Below are 19,309 nucleotides of genomic sequence, written 5' to 3' on the forward strand. Positions count from 1 at the left end.
TTGCTGGAAGGATAAAAGGAACTTTGAAGCACTGGAATGGTGGAGTAAATGGTCCATAGGTGCTAAATATTGTTATTATTTTTCTGCCCATGCAGGACTTGCACTTCTTGGGCACCCAAGACAGGCCACAGGGACACTGATTCTCATCAGTACAAAAGTCCACACCATGGCTGGCTCTTGATCCCTTCCCAGCTATGCAATATATATATATATATATATATATATATATATATATATATATATATTTTTTTTTTTTTAAATTTTTTTTCTGGTACTGGGGATTATATACCTCCAGTTACAACCCCAGGGCTATTATACCTCCAGCTACAACCCCAGCTCCCCTTTTTAAATTCTGAAAAAGGGACTCGCTGAGTTGCTGAAAGCCTCACTAAGTTGCGGAGGCTGGCTTAGAACCTTTGATTCTCCTGCCCCAGCCTCTCAAGTACTGGGATTACAGGTGTGCATTACCATGCCCAGAGCCTTTGGATACTTTTGACTGCCTGCCAGGAAAACCAATGGACACTCATTTTAGTCCCCAACTGCCTACAGAGCTTAAACATACGAGGACAACACGAGGCTGAGGGGCACTTCATGCCCTTTCAGACAGCTTTATATTTTTTCTTTTGAGACAGCATCTCTCTCTGTTGCTGAGATTGGACTCGAACTCAAGATCGTCCTGCCCTACCTCCGGAGTAGCTGGAATCGCAGGCAGCTTCCCTTCACTATTTCTGAAGGGCTGCCAGAGTCAGAGGGGCACGCCATGAAACTAGCTCTGCCACAGTGGGAGTGGGGACGGGAGAGAGAGAATGGGGACAAGGAAGTCTTGGGGATGCGGCCCAGAATCTCAAGCCTCTCCTGACCCCATCTCAGGGGTGCACTCTCACTCCCCCGCAGCATGCCCTGCAAGTGCTCCCCTCCCCTCCCCTCCGCTCCCCCACTTACTCCAGCTGCCTGAGGTCCTTGCACTTGCTCAGCAGGCAGCACAGGGGCTCCACATGCTCCAGGGTGAGGCTGCAGCTCCTGAACCTGTGGGGGGCAGGGAAGTGGGGATGGGGATGGGGGTTTAGCCACTCTGACCACCTCTACTCTGCCTAGATATTGGTGATTCCCAACCAAGCTTGGATCTTCTGGAAATATTCAGCATCCATGGCTTCCACCGGGCCCCTACTTCCTCTCTCCGGGTAGGGAGGGGGTGGTTCTTAAAGTGTGGCCCCCAGCCTATTGCATCGACATCACTTAGGGACTAGAGATACAAGTCCTGGGACCCCAGCCAAACCCACTGAGTCGGAAGCTCTGGGAACAAGGTTTCCAGAGGATTCTGGTCCAAGCTGAAATTGAACTCCTGTTCTTTATAATGACTGGATTCTCCCCTTCAAAACAACAACAACAACAACAACAACAACAACAACAACAACAACAACAACAACAACAGCAGTAAGAGTCACATGTGCTCTTGCCAAGGGCCATTAATACTGGAATTTAAAGTAACAGTAAGCATGATTCTGAAAGGCTCAAAATTATACCACACAATAAAGAATATGAAGGGGCTATGATCAGCCAGCAATTTAAAAAATACAACTTTTATTTTTATTTATTTATTTAATTTTTTTTTGCGGGTCTGGGGATGGAACCCAGGGCCATTCGACCTCCGAGCTACACCTCCTGCCCTATTTTTTATTCTTTATTTTGAAACCGGGTCTCACTGAGTTGCAGAGGCCCTCACTAAGTAGCTGAGGCTGTCCATGAACCGCGATCCTCTGGTCTCAGCCTCCCGAATGCTGGGATTACAAGCGTGTATCACCACGCCCGGCTAAAAATACAACTTTTAAATCAGAGAGTTGCTAAAATTGATAGCTCAATTTTTTTCTATCATCACTAGTCTTCCTCATTTCCCCATATTTGCATTATATTTTTCTTAAACCCAGTTGTTTTTTCTTTTTTTTTTTTTTTTTGGTACTGGGGATTGAACCCAGGGGTATTCTACCTCTGAGATACACCCCCAGCCCTCGTTTAGGTTTTTATTTTGAAACAGGGTCTCACTAAAGTTGCTGAGGCCAACCACGAGCCTGTGATCTTCCTGTCCCAATCACTGGGATTACAGGCATGTGCCACTGCTCCTGGCTCCACTCATTCATTTTATTTAATGCGTTTATTATGACAGGAAATGCTGAGTTGAGTGTGATAAAGCACACCTGTAATCCCGGTACTTGGGAGGCTGAGATAGAGGATGGCAGGTTCAAGGCCAGCCTCAGCAACTTTAGCAAGACCCTGTTTCAAAATAAAAAAATTATAAAAATACAGAAAGCTGGGAATATAGTTCAGGGGAAGAATGCTCCTGGGTTTAGTCCCCAGTATAAAAACAAAAAACAAACAAACAGACAACGGGATGTAGGATGTAGGATTGGGGTAAATAAAACTGAGGACTGGGAATGCAGCTCAGTGGTAGAGCACTTGCCTACCATGTATAAGACCCTGTGTAGATGCCCAGTGGGTAATTAAAAACAGGACACAATTGCCGGGCGTGGTGGCGCCCGTAATCCCCACGCTTGGGAGGCAGAGACGGGAGGATCGCGCAGGTTCGAAGCCAGCCCCGCACGCTGGCTTAGGAGACCCTGTTTCCAAATAAAAATAGGTCTGGGAGTGTACCCCGGAGGTAGAAGGGCTTCCAGGAACCCCAGTACCACCAATAAATAAATAAATAAATAAATAAATAAATAAATAAATAAAATAAAAATAAAATAAAAAAGAAAAAATAAAAAATAAAAACAGGACACAAGCCGGGCATGGTGGCGCATGCTTGTAATCCCAGCATTTGGGAGGCTGAGACAGGAGGATTGCGATTCATGGCCAGCCTCAGCTATTTAGTGAGGCCCTCTGCAACTCAGTGAGACCCTGTTTCAAAATAAAGAATGAAAAATAGGGCAGGGGGTGTAGCTCAGAGGTAGAATGCCCTGGGTTCAATCTCTAGTACTGCAACCAACAAAAACAAAAGCAGGATACACTTGGCATCTCTGCTTTCATTTTGTATCTCTCTCTCTTCTATTACCTTAAACTCTGGGTCAGGTCTCTGCCCAGCCCTGGATGTAGGCATGTTTATCACTCAAGGAGTATAAGCCAAGATTTATTTGTTTTAAATTTATGTAGTTTATCTTGTTCACTTTGAGACTGAGGACTCCAAGATGAGAGTAATTAAGGTATTTTCAAGATCTGTAGGGACAGTCAACTGCCAGCCTTTATAGCCTCCTACTCCAGACCCCTAGAAGTCTCTGGTCATTGCTGTAAATCCGTGGCCACCTTGGATCCTAGGAACAGCAGGGCCTCGTGGACAGATCACGCCACGATGAGATCATCTCCTGAATTGAAACAATTACCCCAAGACAGGAACTGGGGCCACCCTCTTAGCCGGAGCAATCATCTCACGGGAAGAAGGCTGATCCCTCCAGTGATAAAACTTCTCTCAAGCCCCTTGCAGATAACGGTCAATCAGACCAGGCCTGACCAGGATGACCCACTCTATCAGCCATGCGAGCCCCTGGCCAGACAACCAACCCCTGCTTCTGTTCCCCTTTCCTATAAAATCTCCAAGTTCTTGTCAGTCCCTTGAAGACAAATCTCTGGTCACCATGAAATGGAGGAGAACTTTGTTATGCTGAGAATAAACAATCCCCCCCCCCAGTCTAGCTATACTGAGGAAGCTGAGACCAGCCTGTTCCCTGTGTAGCACAGCCTTCTAAATCTGCCTCCTTCCTGGATTTTGTTTCTATGAATTCTAACTACTTCTGTGGGACCAGAGGAGAAGAAGAAGTAGTCTAGCTGCTCCTCCCTGGTGTGATCAAACTGCATACTATTTATTTTTTTCTTTTTCTATTGTTTGCTTATTTCTTGTGCAGGCAGGTGGCTGAATCCAAACAGCCAGGACGCAGGCAGGCTCCCTGGCTTGGTTCCAATGACAAGTGTACCCCTTTGTTCTTCCCAGCGAGGTCACTCTGATTAAACTACTATTCACTTCTCTGGTTGGCATATTGGGATGGGTGGCCGGGACCCTGGGGCTGAAGCTTTTGCCCAAGGACTCCAGCTGCAATGCCTGGCAGGTAGTCAGTGCTCAGCAGATGCTAACGACTGTATCCAGTGTTATCTTATAGCAGAGGAGGCTGACAATGAGGAGGGACTAGTTACTGGTCCCAGGTCTCAGGAGCCAGCTGGAGGCATCAAACAGTTACTAGAAGCATCGTCTCTGCATTCAAAGGCTGTCTTCTCTCTCCTGCCGCCAGTGCAATCCCTCCCTCGTTCTCGTTCCCAGGTACCCACCTGCCCTGCGAGTGCCTGCTGCCTTACAGGAGGCTCCTGCAGCCTTGCAAGCCCTGCAGGAGAGCGGCTCTCCACAGTTGGGGATGCTCAGGCTCAGAGGCTAAGCAGCTTGCCCCAGGCCCCAGGCCCTTGCACGCTGGGACCTGAAACATGGTGGGTTGGTTTAAACCATAGGACCACAACCCTCGAGGGCTGGATCAGTCAGACACAGACTTCTTGTCTGTCCTTGTGTGCCAGTATTGGAAAATTGCTTTGGTACTAATTTCTAGAATGTACAAAGTAGTGAGGGCCTGGGTGCTGCACAGGCACTCAGGCAGGGAGGGGGCAGCAGCTGTTACAATGCAGAGTTCTGTCTTCGCCTTTAGTTCTAATAATTAACCTATAAATAAAATCTCAAACTAATAGGCAGCTCAGTGCAGCTTTAACAAGTCTTTTTTTAAAATAAAATCAGTAGGAAATAGAGAAGGAAAAAGGAGCGTGCAGGCACACATGCTGGAGAACTCAGAAATGGAACTCTCCCCATCCTGGGATCCCAGAGTCAATTGAAGTCTTTAGCTCTAAAACCACACAGAGGCAATCCGTGCCTCTGTTTACCTCCTCTCCTCTGTGACCTGGCCTGGGTGTAGGAAAGGTAAACTCCATGCGCTGTTTTGAAGCACCCATAGTTGATGAGCAACCAATACTGCCCAACACAGTAGAGGCCAAGGGCCGGTAGATTGTTGACCCCTGCGCTTAGTAAGTGCATGGTCTGGAGACAAAGAGGCACCACCTGGCTAAGGAATAAGTTACTAGCCCATTGCCTTGGTAATGCTGATAAGAAGATACCAATACTAAATCTATTTAAGGGCTGGGGTCCCTGGAGGGGGAAGAGTTCCATTTTCGGGTCCTCCAGCATGCGGGCCTGCATGGTGCTTTTTCCTTCTCTTCTCTATTTCCTACTGATTTTGTAATAAAGACTTGTTAAAGCCCCACCAAGCTACCTATTAGTTTTAATTTTTCTATTCAACAAACTTTATTTGAATAAGAAAACGAGCCCTCGCACCATTAAACTGTAACATTTGGACCAGTCCTCTGTGGACCTCTGTTTCTTCAGGTTGAGTGAAACAAGTCTCCCCGCAGGACCTTTCCAGTCTGCACTCTGGCCATCTTAAAGGCACTGCTTCCTGCCCCCTGACGCCCCTGGGTGTGGGAGATCGTTGAGGGGGACTTACCCACAGCACACGCCCTCCTGCTCCTCGCTAGACCTGAAGCGCAGGGTCATGTGACGCAGGGATCTGGAGCAGACAGCGGCTGGGTCAGCCACCCTTGGCCACAGGGTGGTCCCGGGGCAGGCAGCCCTCCTCCAAAGCCCACGGCTCAGCTCCCACCTACCCTCGCGCCCACCCGATTTTGACTTCAGGCCCAATCCTGGAGTCCCTGACTGTCCCACCTGAGCTCCACCTTCTGAACCCGGGGGCACAGGCTGAGGGTGTCAGCCAGCAGGCAGGGGCATTGGGAGGACAGTTCTGTCTGGTTCAGCCTGAGAAGAAAAGGGACAGAGATGGGTGGGATAGGCTGGAGGGAAGGAAGAGGAGGCTGCGGAGGGAGGCAGCGCAGCAGGGCAACAAGGAAAGGGGCAGGGACTCAAGGCAGACAAACGGGTGCAGAGGCCAAGCAGACTTGGGTTTGAGCTTCAGTTCTGTTGACTGGCTGTGTGGCCTTGAAGAGGTCACTCAACCTCTCTGAACCTCCGTTTCCTTATCTGGAAGACAGGATTAATCATGGCACAGCTTCCTCCTTGGTGCATAAGGATTTATTTATATCCAGCTGGCACACTCTCTGGCATGATGCCCATGTTTACTTTTACTGTAATAGTGTTGTTTGTGCCCACAAGCAAGGATTTGACTGGTGAGTCCTTGCACCAGGCTCCTCCGAAGAGCTTTTCAAACTTGATACTATTGAAATTTAGAGCCCAATCATTCTTTGTTGTGTGCGAGGGGCTCTCCTGTGCCCCGGGGTATAGTTAGCAGCATCCAGACCTCTACTCATTAGATGCCAGTAGTACCACCCTTAACCCCTAGTCATGACAACCCAAAATATCTCCACTCGTTGCCCAATGTCTCCTAAGGGGCAAAAATCACCTCTGTTTGCAAACCGCTGCCTTAGAGAAGTGGGATCCCCTCTCCCCGCCCCCCCCACGCCAGTCATCAGCCCCAGTGTCCCTCACCCTTGCCACACACAGCTCCTCCCCGCTCATTTCTACTCTTACCTCCTAATTCCTTCTCCACTCAGCAGTGAAACTGAGCTTTTGGAAGTCTAAACCATTCCTGTGTCTTTCAAGTTCTCCAGGACAAAAATCTCAACTCCTGCATGGTGACTAGGCCTTGTGCAATCCAGCCTTGTGCTATATGCTCTGGCCTTGAGCCTCCCGCGTTCAGGCATGCCTCGTGCCTCAGGGCTTCCCAACGCAGTTCCCTTGGCCTGGCATGCAGTTCCCTGCCCCTCCTTCGGGTTGTGGCTCAGCTCCTTCCTTTGCTTTCCAGCTACTCATTTACCACCTGGAGAAATACCTTGTCGCTGGCTGCAATCGTCTTACTAGATTTCACTTAGCTTTACTGTTTAGCTCCCAGCGCTACAAGGAGAGCTACAAGAAGACACAAACCTAGGCCCGCCCTCCCTCCCTCTCTTTCTTTCCTTTGTACTAAGAATTGAACAACACACCACCTCTAACTACACCCCAAGCCCAATTTTATTTTTTATTTTGAAACACGGACTCACTAAGTTGTGAAGTCCTTCCTAAATTGCTGAGGCTGTCCTCAACTCTTCATTCCACCTGTCTCAGCCTCCCAAGTAATGGGATTAGAGGTGTGTGCCACCACACCTGACTCCTACTTATGTTCTTTTTCTCTGCAGTATCTCCAGGACCCCAAAGACTGCCTGGTCCACAGCAGGTGCACAGCACTGGGAGCTGAATAAAACAAAGTTTAAGCCCCAGTAGGGGTCAGGCTGGCCACCCCATTGCAAAGACAGATGAGGAGTTGGTGGCTGAGGCTGCGTGACCTAAGCAAAGAGAAACCTACTTCTGGTGTGATTTTCCCCACTTGTTCATTTGAACTTGCCATGCCTTTTGTGACTAAAGGAGCCCTCCCTGACCCGCTCTCTCCAGGCCAGGTGGGACCATAGGGATGCTGTGGGCAGGAGCTGTTCTGCACCTGCCCATCTCTGGATATTGTGATGTCTCCTCCTTGCGCCCGCGGGACCCGAGGATAAGCAAGATCCCGGGGTGACGTGAAGGGTGTGAGGCATCCCAGAGAGCCTCGGGCTCAGTCCTTTTGGCGCTGGTATTAATATTACGATTTAATTTCCTGTTGTATTTTTCCATCTCAGCTGCAGCTGCTCTCCCCCCTGCTAGAAGAATATTTAAAGTAAATCCTTCTTAAAGTCTAAGCAGTCTGAGCTGAAATTAGAAAATAGAGTTTTAAATACTTTTGGGGATGCTGCTTCAATCCCTCTTCTCTGACAGAGTTAGATGGTGACCTTTAAAAAACAGGGGGTGTGTAACCAGATGTGGTGGCACATGCCTGTAACCCCAGTACTTGGAAGGCTGAGACAGGAGGCTCTCGGGTTCAAGGTCAGTCTCAGCAATTTTCTGAGACCCTCAGCAACTTAAGACCCTGTCAATAAAATAAAACAAGAATGGCCAGGGGTGCAGCTTGGAGGTAGAATGCCCCGAGTTCAATTCCCAGTACCATAAAAAGGGGTACATGACCTCTGAGGTCCACATGACCCACACCGTGTAGGCCCTCTAGGGGCAGGCGGCCTGCCCATGGGCAGGGAGAAGGATGCCAGCCTGTTGCCACACCGTCCATCTTCAAGTTCTTTTCTAGCAACTGGACTGCTTGCATCCCGACTTTGGAAAAAGACTGTGGAATGTTAATCCCATTTGTCAGATGAGGAAACTGAGGCCCCAAGGGGACCAATAACCCTCCCTCAGGGTGGCAAGGGGTCAAGGTAAAACCATCACAGATGTGAACCCTGAGTTGTGCCAGATGCAAATGTGAAGCTCCTGGGGAAGGAGGCTGGGGAGCAAGGTGGTTTTGCAACACAAGCCGGGGCACTAGCAGCGGGGAGGGCACACTGAGGCCTGTCCCGTCTTACTGCAGCAGGCTCAGCTGGGGGAGCCGGGGCAGGTGGTGCAGCAGGGTCTCCAGGCTCTGGTCACTCAGGATCTTGCAGGACAATCTGTGAAACAAAGCATCTGAATGAGAAGCTTCCAGAAAAGCAGAGAGTGTGGCCCCATAGCCAGAGCCTTCCTGAGATGGGACCTAATCAGGGTTGCTTGAGATATTCCTTCCCGACACGGGGTTCCTGAGTTAGCTCTGGGGCTGGAAAAAGAGGAAGGTCAGATATGTTTGAAAAATGCTGGGTCAAGCTAAATCAAATTGTTTTCTTTGCTGCAAGACTTCTCTGAGCCTTTAATGTGCAGCCCTGCAAGGCAAATTTCTAAGGAGCTATAGTAGATTCCCCCCCACTCCCCACCAAAGGGACTAGCAGGGCTATCATTTGAGGAAGATGAGTGTCCTCTGGGACGCACTGAAGAAGAGACTGCTGCTTTTAGGCTCAGGGGAGTTCAAGAGCGCAGCAGGTCAGCAAGGGGGAAATATGGGCTAGTTCCGGTCTCTGGCGGTCGGTTAAAACCAGGCTCGGTGGCGCAAGCCTATTATCTCAAGGATTCAGAAGGCTGAGGCAGGTTGAATCCCAAGTTCTAGGGCAGCCTGGACAACCCAGCAAGGCCCTGTCTCAAAACAAAAAAATAAAGCTGGGCATGGTGGCGTACACATGTAATTCCAATTCCTGGGAGGATGAGACAGGAGGATAGCAGGTTCATGGCCAGCCTCAGCGATTCAGTGAGACCCTCAGGAGACTTAGCAAGACCTTGTTTTAAAAGAAAAATTTAAAAGGGCTAGGGGTGTAGTTCAGTGGTAGAGCAGCCCTTGGTTCAAGCTCTAGTAACACACACACACACACACACACACACACACCAACCAGCTCATTATTTGTTCAGGTGATTCCACAGATACCAATATACTTAGAGGGAACTCTAGACATCCACCCTTGGATCTCTGCTGTTTCTGAGCACCTTCCTGTCCCCAGAGGCCCTTGAGCTGTGCTTTCCTGCTTTCTGGCCCCTGCAGGTCCTCGTCTCCTGGGCTCCCCACAGCACATCCAGTGACCTGGCCCTCTCCATGCTTGGCTGGGGCAGGGAGCAGGAACCCAGCCTCATTATGGGGAGGGTGGAGTGGGTGAGCAGGAGGCGTGGCCAGTCTCGGTGATGGAGCTGAAAGCTCTTCTTTCTGCCTCAGGGACTGGGCATGTGCTCTAGGGCACAGCCAGCCCCCAGCCTTCACTGGAGGGTGGTCTTTCCACACTCCCCTCCCAAATACAGAGCACTGTGGCCTCTGGGTAAAGGCAGCATTTATACTTATATTTTTTAAGCAATCAAACTTTAGCCATCAGAACATCCCACGTGTCATACCAATGCTTGCAGTGGTGGAATGGAACCACCTTTCCTGCCTCCCGGTGGAATCTCAGGCCACAGTTGGCCAACTACTAGACTTCTGCTTTAAGGACCGTGATGATCATTGTAGCCCAGTCCTGCCCAGGACTGCAAGTTGCAGTCCTGCAACTAACTCTAGAGTTGGCAAAGTGCTTTCATATTTATTGTCCTACTTCTCTTGACCACAGCTGATCCCACCTGTGCTCAGACCACCCAGCTCTGCCTGCTGTCCTTCTATAGAAGCCTTCACTGCCCAGGCATCCCGTGTCCCCAGGGCCTGGTATACAGTAGATGCTTAATAGTTAAACAATGTAAATGTACTTTTTGTAGCATAGCTGCAATACTACTGGGAATAGCCTGGATACCCACCTAGACTCTAGGAGGCTTGACAGAGTAGCTTATGGCACACCCATACTATGGAGGGTTAGTATAAAGGCATGAATATCCAGGCATGGTGGCTCACACCTATGACCCAGTACTTGGGAAGTAGAGACAGGAAGATCGCAGGTTCAAGGTCAGCCTCAGCCTCTTAGCAAGGTTCTCTGCAACTCAGTGGGACCCAGTTTCAAAATAAAAATATAACAGGGCTGGGGGTATAGCTCAGAGGTAGAATGCCTCTGGGTTCAATTCCCAGCATGCCCCCCCTTAAAAAAAAAGCACATGAGACAATCAAGAAGTATTTAAAATTGATGGAACAGTTAGTGATTTGAAAGAATGACTGCATCCATTAAGATGTATGACTACAATGCACCAATAAATAAATTTTTAAATGCTTTGATCAAGAAAAAATAAAGAATGACTGCAAATATTTTAGGTCTAATATGGTTTGTGGTTATGTTAAAAACTAAAAGTACTTAAAACTATGCATACTGAAATATATACAGGTGAAGTTATAAGTGATATAGGAATTGCTTCAAAATAACACAGCATGAGAGTATGTTACTGTATGTGTGTGCACACATGTGTTGGGGCCATGAGATGATAACTTTGAGGTAGGTAGAGGGTACCTGAGTAACATATATATATATATATACACACACACACATACATACATACATACTGGGGATTCAACCCCAGGCATTCTACCTCCAAGCTACCCAGCCCTATTTTATTTTATTTTTTATTTCAAACCAGTCTCATTAAGTTGCTGAGACTATTCTTGAACCTGTGATCCTCCTGTCTCAGCCTCCTAAGTACTGGAATTACAGGTGTGTGCCACCACGCCTGGCTTGTAAAGGACTGGCATGGTGGTGCAGGCCTGTAATCTCAGTCCTTGGGAGGCTGAGACGAGAGGACTACAGATTCGAGAACAGCCTCGGCAACTTAGCCAGACTTTGCTTCAAAATAAAAAGTAAGCCGGGCGTGGTGGCACACGCTTGTGATCCCCGCGCTTGGGGGGCCGAGACAGGAGGATCGCGCAGGTTCGAAGCCAGCCTCAGCTACTTAGTGAGGCTCTCAGCAACTTAGTGAGACCCTGTTTCCAAATAAAGTATAAATAGGTCTGGGAGTATAGCCAGGAGGTAGAAAGCCTCTGGGTTCCACTCTAGTACCACACACACACACACACACACACACACACACACACACACACACACAAAAAAAAAAAACCCAAAAAAAAACAAAAAAGAAAAACAAAATAAAAAGTAAAAAAGGTGGGGGTAATAGCTCAGAGGCAGAACATCCCTGGGTTCAATCCACAGTACCCCACTCAAAGAGTCCTTTACAAACTTCTATCTACTTTACTATATGCTTGAAAAGTTCCAAAATAAAAGTGCCGTTTCAATTAAAAAGTGCCTTTACAACCTTGGCCACGAGCAGCAGGGATGAGTGGCTCGCACAGCCCTGAGATGGACACGTTGGGGCCGGGGGCTTGCCACTGTGGTGTTCTTGCCCCAAACACATAATCCCAGTTTAACTATGAGAAAAACAGCAGAAAAATCCCAACCAAGGGCCATTTTACAAAGTGTCTGTCCAGTGCAGCTCAAAACTGCCAAAGACACAGAAAGCAAAGGAAAAACAAGAAACCTGGAGAGACCGGAGGAGGCTGAGGAACACGGCAGCCAAATGCGGTGTGAGGTCCTGAGCGGGATTCTGGACTAGAGGAAGAACCGGCATCGTGGGAACGCCGCAGAGTCCTGCTCACGGGCCAGGGGGCTTCTTAGAGGTGAAGGGACCGAGGTAGTGGGACAGGTGAGCAACCTGGAACTCGGGCGAGGGGACTCTGTTTTCTCTTTGCAACTTTTCTATAAATCAAATCTAAAACTGTTCTAAAATAGCTTATTAAAAAAATTGAATCGAACGCCGAGTGTGGTGGTGCATGCTTGTAATCCCCCGCTTGGGAGGCAGAGACAGGAGGATCGCGCAGGTTCGAAGCCAGCCGCACTGGCTTAAAGAGACCCTGTTTCCAAATAAAAAGTGTAAAATAGGTCTGGGAGGTGGAAGGGTTTCTATCCAGGGACCCCAGTACCACCAAAAAAAAAAAAAAAAAAAAAAAAGAAAGGAAAAAGAAAAAGAATCGAATTCACGTGTCTTGAGGATCTTCAGGGAAAGCCACCTTGTATAGTGGTGAAGCAAAAAGCTAGCTGCAGAGAGATCTGCATGGTAAGATCCCCTGTCTGTCAAACGATGTTGAAGCCCCTGGTGTCTACAAGCGTTTGAAGAGAGGGATGAGGGAAGGAGCCAGGCGAGGGGTTAACATGGATTATCTCATTGGGAGAGCTGGTAGGGGATTTGAGATGGAGCAAAGCACAAGAAACAAAACTATGGCAAAATGCAAAAACACATATGGGGTGACATGAGTGAAACTAGACTGCCCCTGGAGTAGACGGCATCTACAGGTAAAGTAAGCGGCCCTGAAAATCCAAAATTCAAAATGCTGCAAAATTGGAAAAATTTGAGTGCTGATATGATACTATAGTTGGAAAATTCTGTATCTGACTTCATGTGATGTCAGAAACACAAGCATACTAAGCCAGGCATGGTGGCACGCATTTATAATCCCAGTACTTGGGTAGGCTGAGACAGGAGGATTGCAAGTTCGAGGCCAGCCTCAGCATCTCAGTGAGACCCTGTTTCAAAATAAAAGACAGGGCTGGGTAGCTTGGAGGTAGAATACCCTGGGTCTAATCCCCAGCACCACAAAACAACAAACTACAGGCATACCGAAAATGTATACATTTACCTTCAGGTTATGTGCATAAGGGGTATATAAAACATAAATGAATTTCATGTTTAGCTTTGAGGCCTCAAGGCATTTCATTAAAATAAGCAAATATTCCAAAGTTGGACAAAAAAATCTCAAATCGGGAGACATTCCTGGCCCCAAGCATTGTGGGTAATGGATCCTCAGTGACAGGTAGAAGCTAATATGCTAATGAACAAGAAGGAGAAGGTCACATGACACAGGGCACTGTTGATTTGTGTTAAGTTGGGTCCTGCACTCATGTGACTTTGTGTCACATGACCTCTGCAGGGCAAGGGAGGGGCTGAAACCCCCGCGAGAATTGGGCATTCCCGCGAGTAAACCCTCATCTCGCGAGATGCATGCCTTTAAAAGGAGAGCCCGCGTCCTCAAGCTTCGGACAGGCGCGCGGGCCCCACGGTGCCTCGCCCAGATCCCCGGGAGAGCCGTGCCATTAAAACTTTACATGTCACGTGTACCGGACCTCTCTCGTGTTTTTCACACTCCACCGTACTCACTTATTTTTATTTTACTCGCATTTAATTTTTTATTTTACTTATCATTTGGTGCCGAACCGGGAGAACTCTTGGGTCCCTCCCCATTTTTTTCTTTTTTTTTCTTTTTTTCTCTTTTTCTTTTTACTCTCTTTTTGAGCCCCGGACTCTCCGACCCGCCAGCAGCTCGACTGTGAGGTCCCACACCAGCGCTCCGCTTGCAGGCGTTGCTCCCGCCGCTGCCGCCCCGTGCCTGCGTGGACTACCTCCTGCACGGGCCAGGACCTCTGCCTGCCGCTTGGACCTCCTAAAACCGCCGTTCCCGCCTGCCCACGCCGCCCGCCGCTGGAATGGGACCGCGCCGCCCGCGGACTGCGCCACGCCGCGCGCCTATGTCTTCTCCGCGCCTGGCGTTGCTTAGACCCGCCTGCCGGGGCCGCCTGCCTCCTCCATCTAGGCGGCCGCCACTCTGCTAAACAGCCCCCAGCCCGCCAAGTCCAGCCCGTGCTCCAGCTGGTTCCTCCACTCGGACTCGCGCCCTGGCGCCCTTCACCCTGTGCCTGCCCACCCCTGCTGCCTGGGCCTGGCCATTCTGGTAAGCAGCCACATGGGATTACTGGGGGGGGGGGTCGCCAGCTTTGGCCCGCCATCTTGCACACGTGGAATCACTGGGGGGCCGCCATCTTGGCCCCACCATCTTTAACCCCTCCCACCTCATGGCCTCACTGGAGGCCTCGCCATCCTTAACCCCTCCCACCTCATGGCCTCACTGGAGGCCTCGCCATCTTTAACCCCTCCCACCTCATGGCCTCACTGGAGGCCTCACAATCTTTAATCCCTCCCACTTTCCACTCCTAACCAATCCTAGGAGTCGGCGGCCATCTTTCTGGCCCGAGCCAGGCAGCTTGGCACTTGCTCTGTCTGCCAACCGCCTGCGCGGGCCAGGACCTCTGCCTGCCGCTTGTACCTCCTAAAGCACCGTTCCAGCTTGGTTCTCCGGTCACCGCCGGGACCTTTGGCCGGTTTGCCCCACCCGCCCCGAGCCAGGCTCACTGGCGGTGCTCCTCGGGGCCCAGCCTCAGCGTCTGGCGTGTGCCTGGAAGCCATTTTGTCTCCACGCCGCGGGCCCGGCAAGCCATGCCGCCTGCGCACCCCCACTGATCCCACCTGCGCCAGCCGCCAGTGCCGTCCACACCAGCCACCGGCATCCGCGCGCCCTGGCTCCACCGTGCCCCCAGCAGCTTCTCAGCGCTTCTGTCACAGCCAGCGCTGGCCGACATCACTATACTCCGGTAAACTGCCTCCTTCCCTTGGTTAGCGGGTTCCAGACTTGGGTCTTCCGGTCCACTTGGACCTTAAAATCCAAGCGCTTGGTGACCCATTATCCCATGGTCCACTGGGACCACGCTGCGGATGACCAGGTCATCCTCCGGTTTTGAGAAGGAATGAAGACGTTCTTCCCTATCTCTTAACCTCTGTTTCCGAACGATTGAGCAGGGAAATCGGGGACGCCCATTTCCTGTTCTTCGTTTCCGCCCGCGAACCAATTATGGGGAGTCGAACCTTTATACTAGCAGATGCCCTGAGAGCCTGTCTGCCTTGATACTAGTTGGGAAAAAGGTTGCGGTGGCCCAGGAATAGTTAGGAACTTTTATAAGCGGTCTGGTATCCTTCCAAATGCTCTCCCCCATCAGCTTCCATTTATTTTCCCGCCAGCTGCCATTTTGTGATGGCGCATAGTCGCTGCCTGGTGATGTCACAGTCACCATCTTGGTCCGCGCCAGACTGCAATTTTGCTGGGCGGCCCGCGTGGGCGCGCCCTAGGTGCTGTGGGAAACGCCGGGGCTGGGGCGACACCCTCTGCCCGTGGGGAGTCTGCGTTGCCATTCTTGCCGGACACCAGCCCCGGGACGCGCTCTTTGTGAGTATAGGTCCGTCACAGCTGACAGAACCTTAACATAGCATCTAAGTTTTAATTCCAGAGAGAATCAGGCGGAAATGGAGCATACACTCCGACTCTGCCAAAAAGCAGATCCCTGGTAGCTGCCCTTTGGCTGGCGGTGGCGGCTCAGCCCCCTGGAGCGCCACCTAGGTGTGGAGGACTGCAACAACAACTACCTCCAGGAGCCTGCCTCAAGTGGGGCAAAGCCACGCCTACCAATCAGACTGCTCGGCGTGTGGCCAGGAGGGCCACTGGAACAGTGCCCTTGGAAAAGGGTGAGCCCCAGGTGCCTCAACACAGGGGGAGCACCTTTCCAGACCAGGCCCCGCCGCTGGCCCTACTCAGCCTGGCTGAAGACTGATGGCTCCTGGATCCCTCAACCTCCATCCTCTTTGCCAGCTCAGGGTAGCTCTCCAGGTACTGAGTAAGCCAGTCTCCTTTTTGGTCGCCTGCTCAATCTCATGATTTGTTTTTTTCTTTAATAGCCCTTGCCTGTTCAAGCCTCCTCAAGTGCACATCACTAAGCTGTCCAGGGTAACCTCCAATTCGCACTGCAGCTATGCACCCACCTGCACCCCCTTCTGGGGGACTGGACTCCCTACTCCTCCCGGCCTGGGGCCCCTGACGACGCCCCTTGACAGCAGGAAGAAGCTAGAGGGTCCAACGTCATCCATTATCCCTACCATCAAAAGGCCGGAATGTTAAGTTGGGTCCTGCACTCATGTGACTTTGTGTCACATGACCTCTGCAGGGCAAGGGAGGGGCTGAAACCCCCGCGAGAATTGGGCATTCCCGCGAGTAAACCCTCATCTCGCGAGATGCATGCCTTTAAAAGGAGGGCCCGCGTCCTCAAGCTTCGGACAGGCGCGCGGGCCCCACGGTGCCTCGCCCTGATCCCCGGGAGAGCCGTGCCATTAAAACTTTACATGCCACGTGTACCGGACCTCTCTCGTGTTTTTCACACTCCACCGTACTCACTTATTTTTATTTTACTCGCATTTAATTTTTTATTTTACTTATCAATTTGATGAGAGAAAGGGGCTGTGTGGGTGAGGCAGGCTTTGTCCTGGAGGTCTTCTTTTATTTTATTTTATTTTTTTTTTTGGTGGTACTGAGGGTGGAACCCAGGGGCTTTCTTCCTCCGGGCTATACTCCCAGACCTCTCTTTTATATTTTATTTGGAAACAGGGTCTCACTAAGTTGCTGAGAGCCTCTCTCAGTAGCTGAGGCTGGCTTCGAACCTGCGCGATCCTCCTGTCTCAGTCACCCAAGCGTTGGGACTACAAGCGTGCGCCACCACGCCCGGCTTCCCGGAGGTCTTTATATTAAGGTAATTACTGTAATAAAACCACAACAATGACAGCCAAAGGAAAGGCTGACCATGGACTGTGCAGATGAGGAAGCCGAGGCCCAGGGAGTGAAAGGCACTTGCTAAAGCCTGGGGGTGGCTGAGCCAAGCCTCTACTGCAAGTCCAGTCTCTAGTCACAGACCCCATTGTGCTGGGGTGGGTCAGGCAGTAATGTGGGGTGAGGAGTACCCCAAGGAAGGGCTTTAATAGGGGATAAGCTCCAGCCACAGAGGCAGGCCCAAGTGGTGCCTGGGTGGGGGAAGGCTGAGCAGGGCGTGCCCAGGCAGGGGAGCTGGGGCTGCCCTCTGGGAGGAAACCACCTGCCTGTCAGCAGGTCTGTGAGCTGGGTGGAGGGCAGGGCTGTGGGGTTGGCAAGAAGGAGCTGGGAGAGACCCGGCCCCTCCCAGGTCACTCTGGGCGCTTTGGGGCGGTGTCTTGTCACTTACTGGACTTCCAGTGGCCCTGGGCACTCCTCCAGAGTGGTGCAGAGGCAGGCGAGGCTCAGGGGCTCCAGAGGGCACTCCTCCAGGCTGATAAGGGGCAGGGCTAGGGATCAGAGAGGGTCCAGCCCAGGCCTCTCGTCCTCCTCTCCTCTCCCAGCCCTTCAGGGCACTGTCCCCTCCCCTCCCCCTAACAGAATCTCCCATCCCTAGAGCCCAGCGGCCCAGGCCAGTGGCCCTCCAGTCCTTCCCGCTGCCCCTTCCTCACCTGGACTACTTAACAGCCTCTGGGCTCTGCTCTTGTTTCTACAATCCCTCATCACCGAGCAAGTGTCTGATCTTTCAGCATTAAAATCCGACCAGCCTCTCCCCTGTTTAAAAACCTCTATGGCTGCCTGTTACCTTTAGGCCGAAAGCAGAAGCCTTTCCCAAGCCTCGCTGCCTATCCCTCCTGGCTGTGCTCCAGCCACACTGAGATGCTGAAGAGCCAGGCCTCCCTCCTTCCGGCCTCTGTGCCTGCGCCCTCATGCTTGGGGCATTGCTCTCCCTCCTGCCTGGGGCACTGCTCTCCCTCCTGCCTGAGGCCCTGTGCTCCCTCTAGAGGACGGTCAGCTTCTGTATCTCTCGTAGAAGAGGGTGCAGAGTCCCAGCCGGGGTTCCATATTCATTTACAGTAGAGCTGGGGGTCCTCTGAACTCCCAGGCTGGGCAGAAACAGTCTGCCTTTCTCTCTACACCCCAACTTAAAAAACATTTTTTTTTTTTTTTTTGCAGTACTGGGGATGGAACCCAGGGACATTCTACCTCTGAGCTACACCCTCTGCCCTATTTTTTATTCTTTATTTTGAAACAGGGTCTCACTGAGTTGCAAAGGGCTGAGGCTTTTGCAAAACTGAGGCTGAGGCTGTCCGCAAAAAGCGATCCTTCTGTCTCAGCTTCCCAAATGCTAGGATTACAAGCTTACGCCACCACGCCCGGCTTCTATGATCCAACTTTTCTTGTACATGGTAGTATATTTGTGGGGAGAGGCTAGGTCTGCTCTGGAAATGGGTGTCCCCAGAGCAGATGGTGACCCCAGGCAGCGACACGTGGGTTCTTCTCTCTAAGGAGCACAGCAGCACCCAGCTAAGCTGCCCCCGCAGCCCTCTTCCTTTGCCTTCTCTCAAACTCCCTCGCCCCTCTTTCCAGCCCCCAGTCCTGGCCCCCACTCCCTAACCCCTCACCCCATTGTGGTTACCCCCAAATGAGAAATGGGAGGCAGTACCAGAAGCTCCTTCGGATGCAGCGTGGCCCAAACTCTGAGAATTCAGCTCCACCAGCCACCAACTCCCTGAGAGTGGGGAGACATTTTGAAAGTTCAGTTCAGCCACCACCTCCCAGTCCAGCCCCTCACTGTACAGGTGGAGAAAATGAGGCCCAGGTCAGGGCATCCTGAGTGATTAAAGCCAGCACCTGCCAGGGGAGCCATGACAGAGCATCTCCTAACAGTGGTACCCTGCCCACCTGAGCAGTGGTATTACAAACCGCCCATCTCCCCCTACCTCAGTTCTTTGGATTCAGGGCCACGGAGGGTCCCCAGAAAGAGCTCGCGCCAGGGAGGCAAGGCCACGTGACTTTGGGCTGTCCCTGGCTCAGCCCACCTGGCACCTTAGCGGTGAAGTCCCAGGTGAGGCTGGGGCATGTCCCCACTAGGGGGCAGCCGCGAGCACCTGCAAAAAGCTAAAACTGTTCGCTGCTACCTGCGAAGATGTGGACAATTTTTTTCAGAGCACCAACGGTTCTGCTTCTTAAATGTCATTCTCGGAGCATGAAAGGGCAGTGACTCACATAACATCAGGTCAGCAAAAGTTTCCGAGAACAGAATTTCCGCCCCACCCCCACCCCACCCGCGTAGCGCGAAGCGGGCCCTTCCTCCTCCAGGGGATTGGCTGGCTGACTAGTTCAGTGGGGGCAGGGGCGTCACCGAAGCAAATGGACTCCAGCGTGCCAGACCTGAGGGGTCCGCACGGGTCCGGGGGCCCTGCACTTGTAGGAAAGGAGGCCTTGCGCAAGAAGGGGCC

At 51.3% G+C, this 19,309-nt stretch overlaps 1 protein-coding gene across 1 annotated transcript in view; it reads right to left on the bottom strand.

Moving 5' to 3' along the window:
• NLRC5 (NLR family CARD domain containing 5) overlaps positions 1 to 19,309 on the bottom strand; it is a gene marked incomplete at both ends in the record, with an annotated part of 69,722 nt that overhangs the window by 23,979 nt on the left and 26,434 nt on the right. Inside the window, 6 exons of the mRNA XM_080703519.1 lie at positions 943 to 1,026; positions 5,520 to 5,582; positions 5,738 to 5,827; positions 8,446 to 8,529; positions 17,257 to 17,356; positions 18,514 to 18,641. Coding sequence (XP_080559645.1) covers positions 943 to 1,026; positions 5,520 to 5,582; positions 5,738 to 5,827; positions 8,446 to 8,529; positions 17,257 to 17,356; positions 18,514 to 18,641 — 549 coding nt within the window. The remainder of the gene's footprint in view (positions 1 to 942; positions 1,027 to 5,519; positions 5,583 to 5,737; positions 5,828 to 8,445; positions 8,530 to 17,256; positions 17,357 to 18,513; positions 18,642 to 19,309) is intronic.

Source organism: Muscardinus avellanarius, assembly GCF_963383645.1.
Source record: "Muscardinus avellanarius genome assembly, chromosome: 10".
In the NCBI taxonomy this organism is placed as follows: Eukaryota; Metazoa; Chordata; class Mammalia; order Rodentia; family Gliridae; genus Muscardinus; species Muscardinus avellanarius.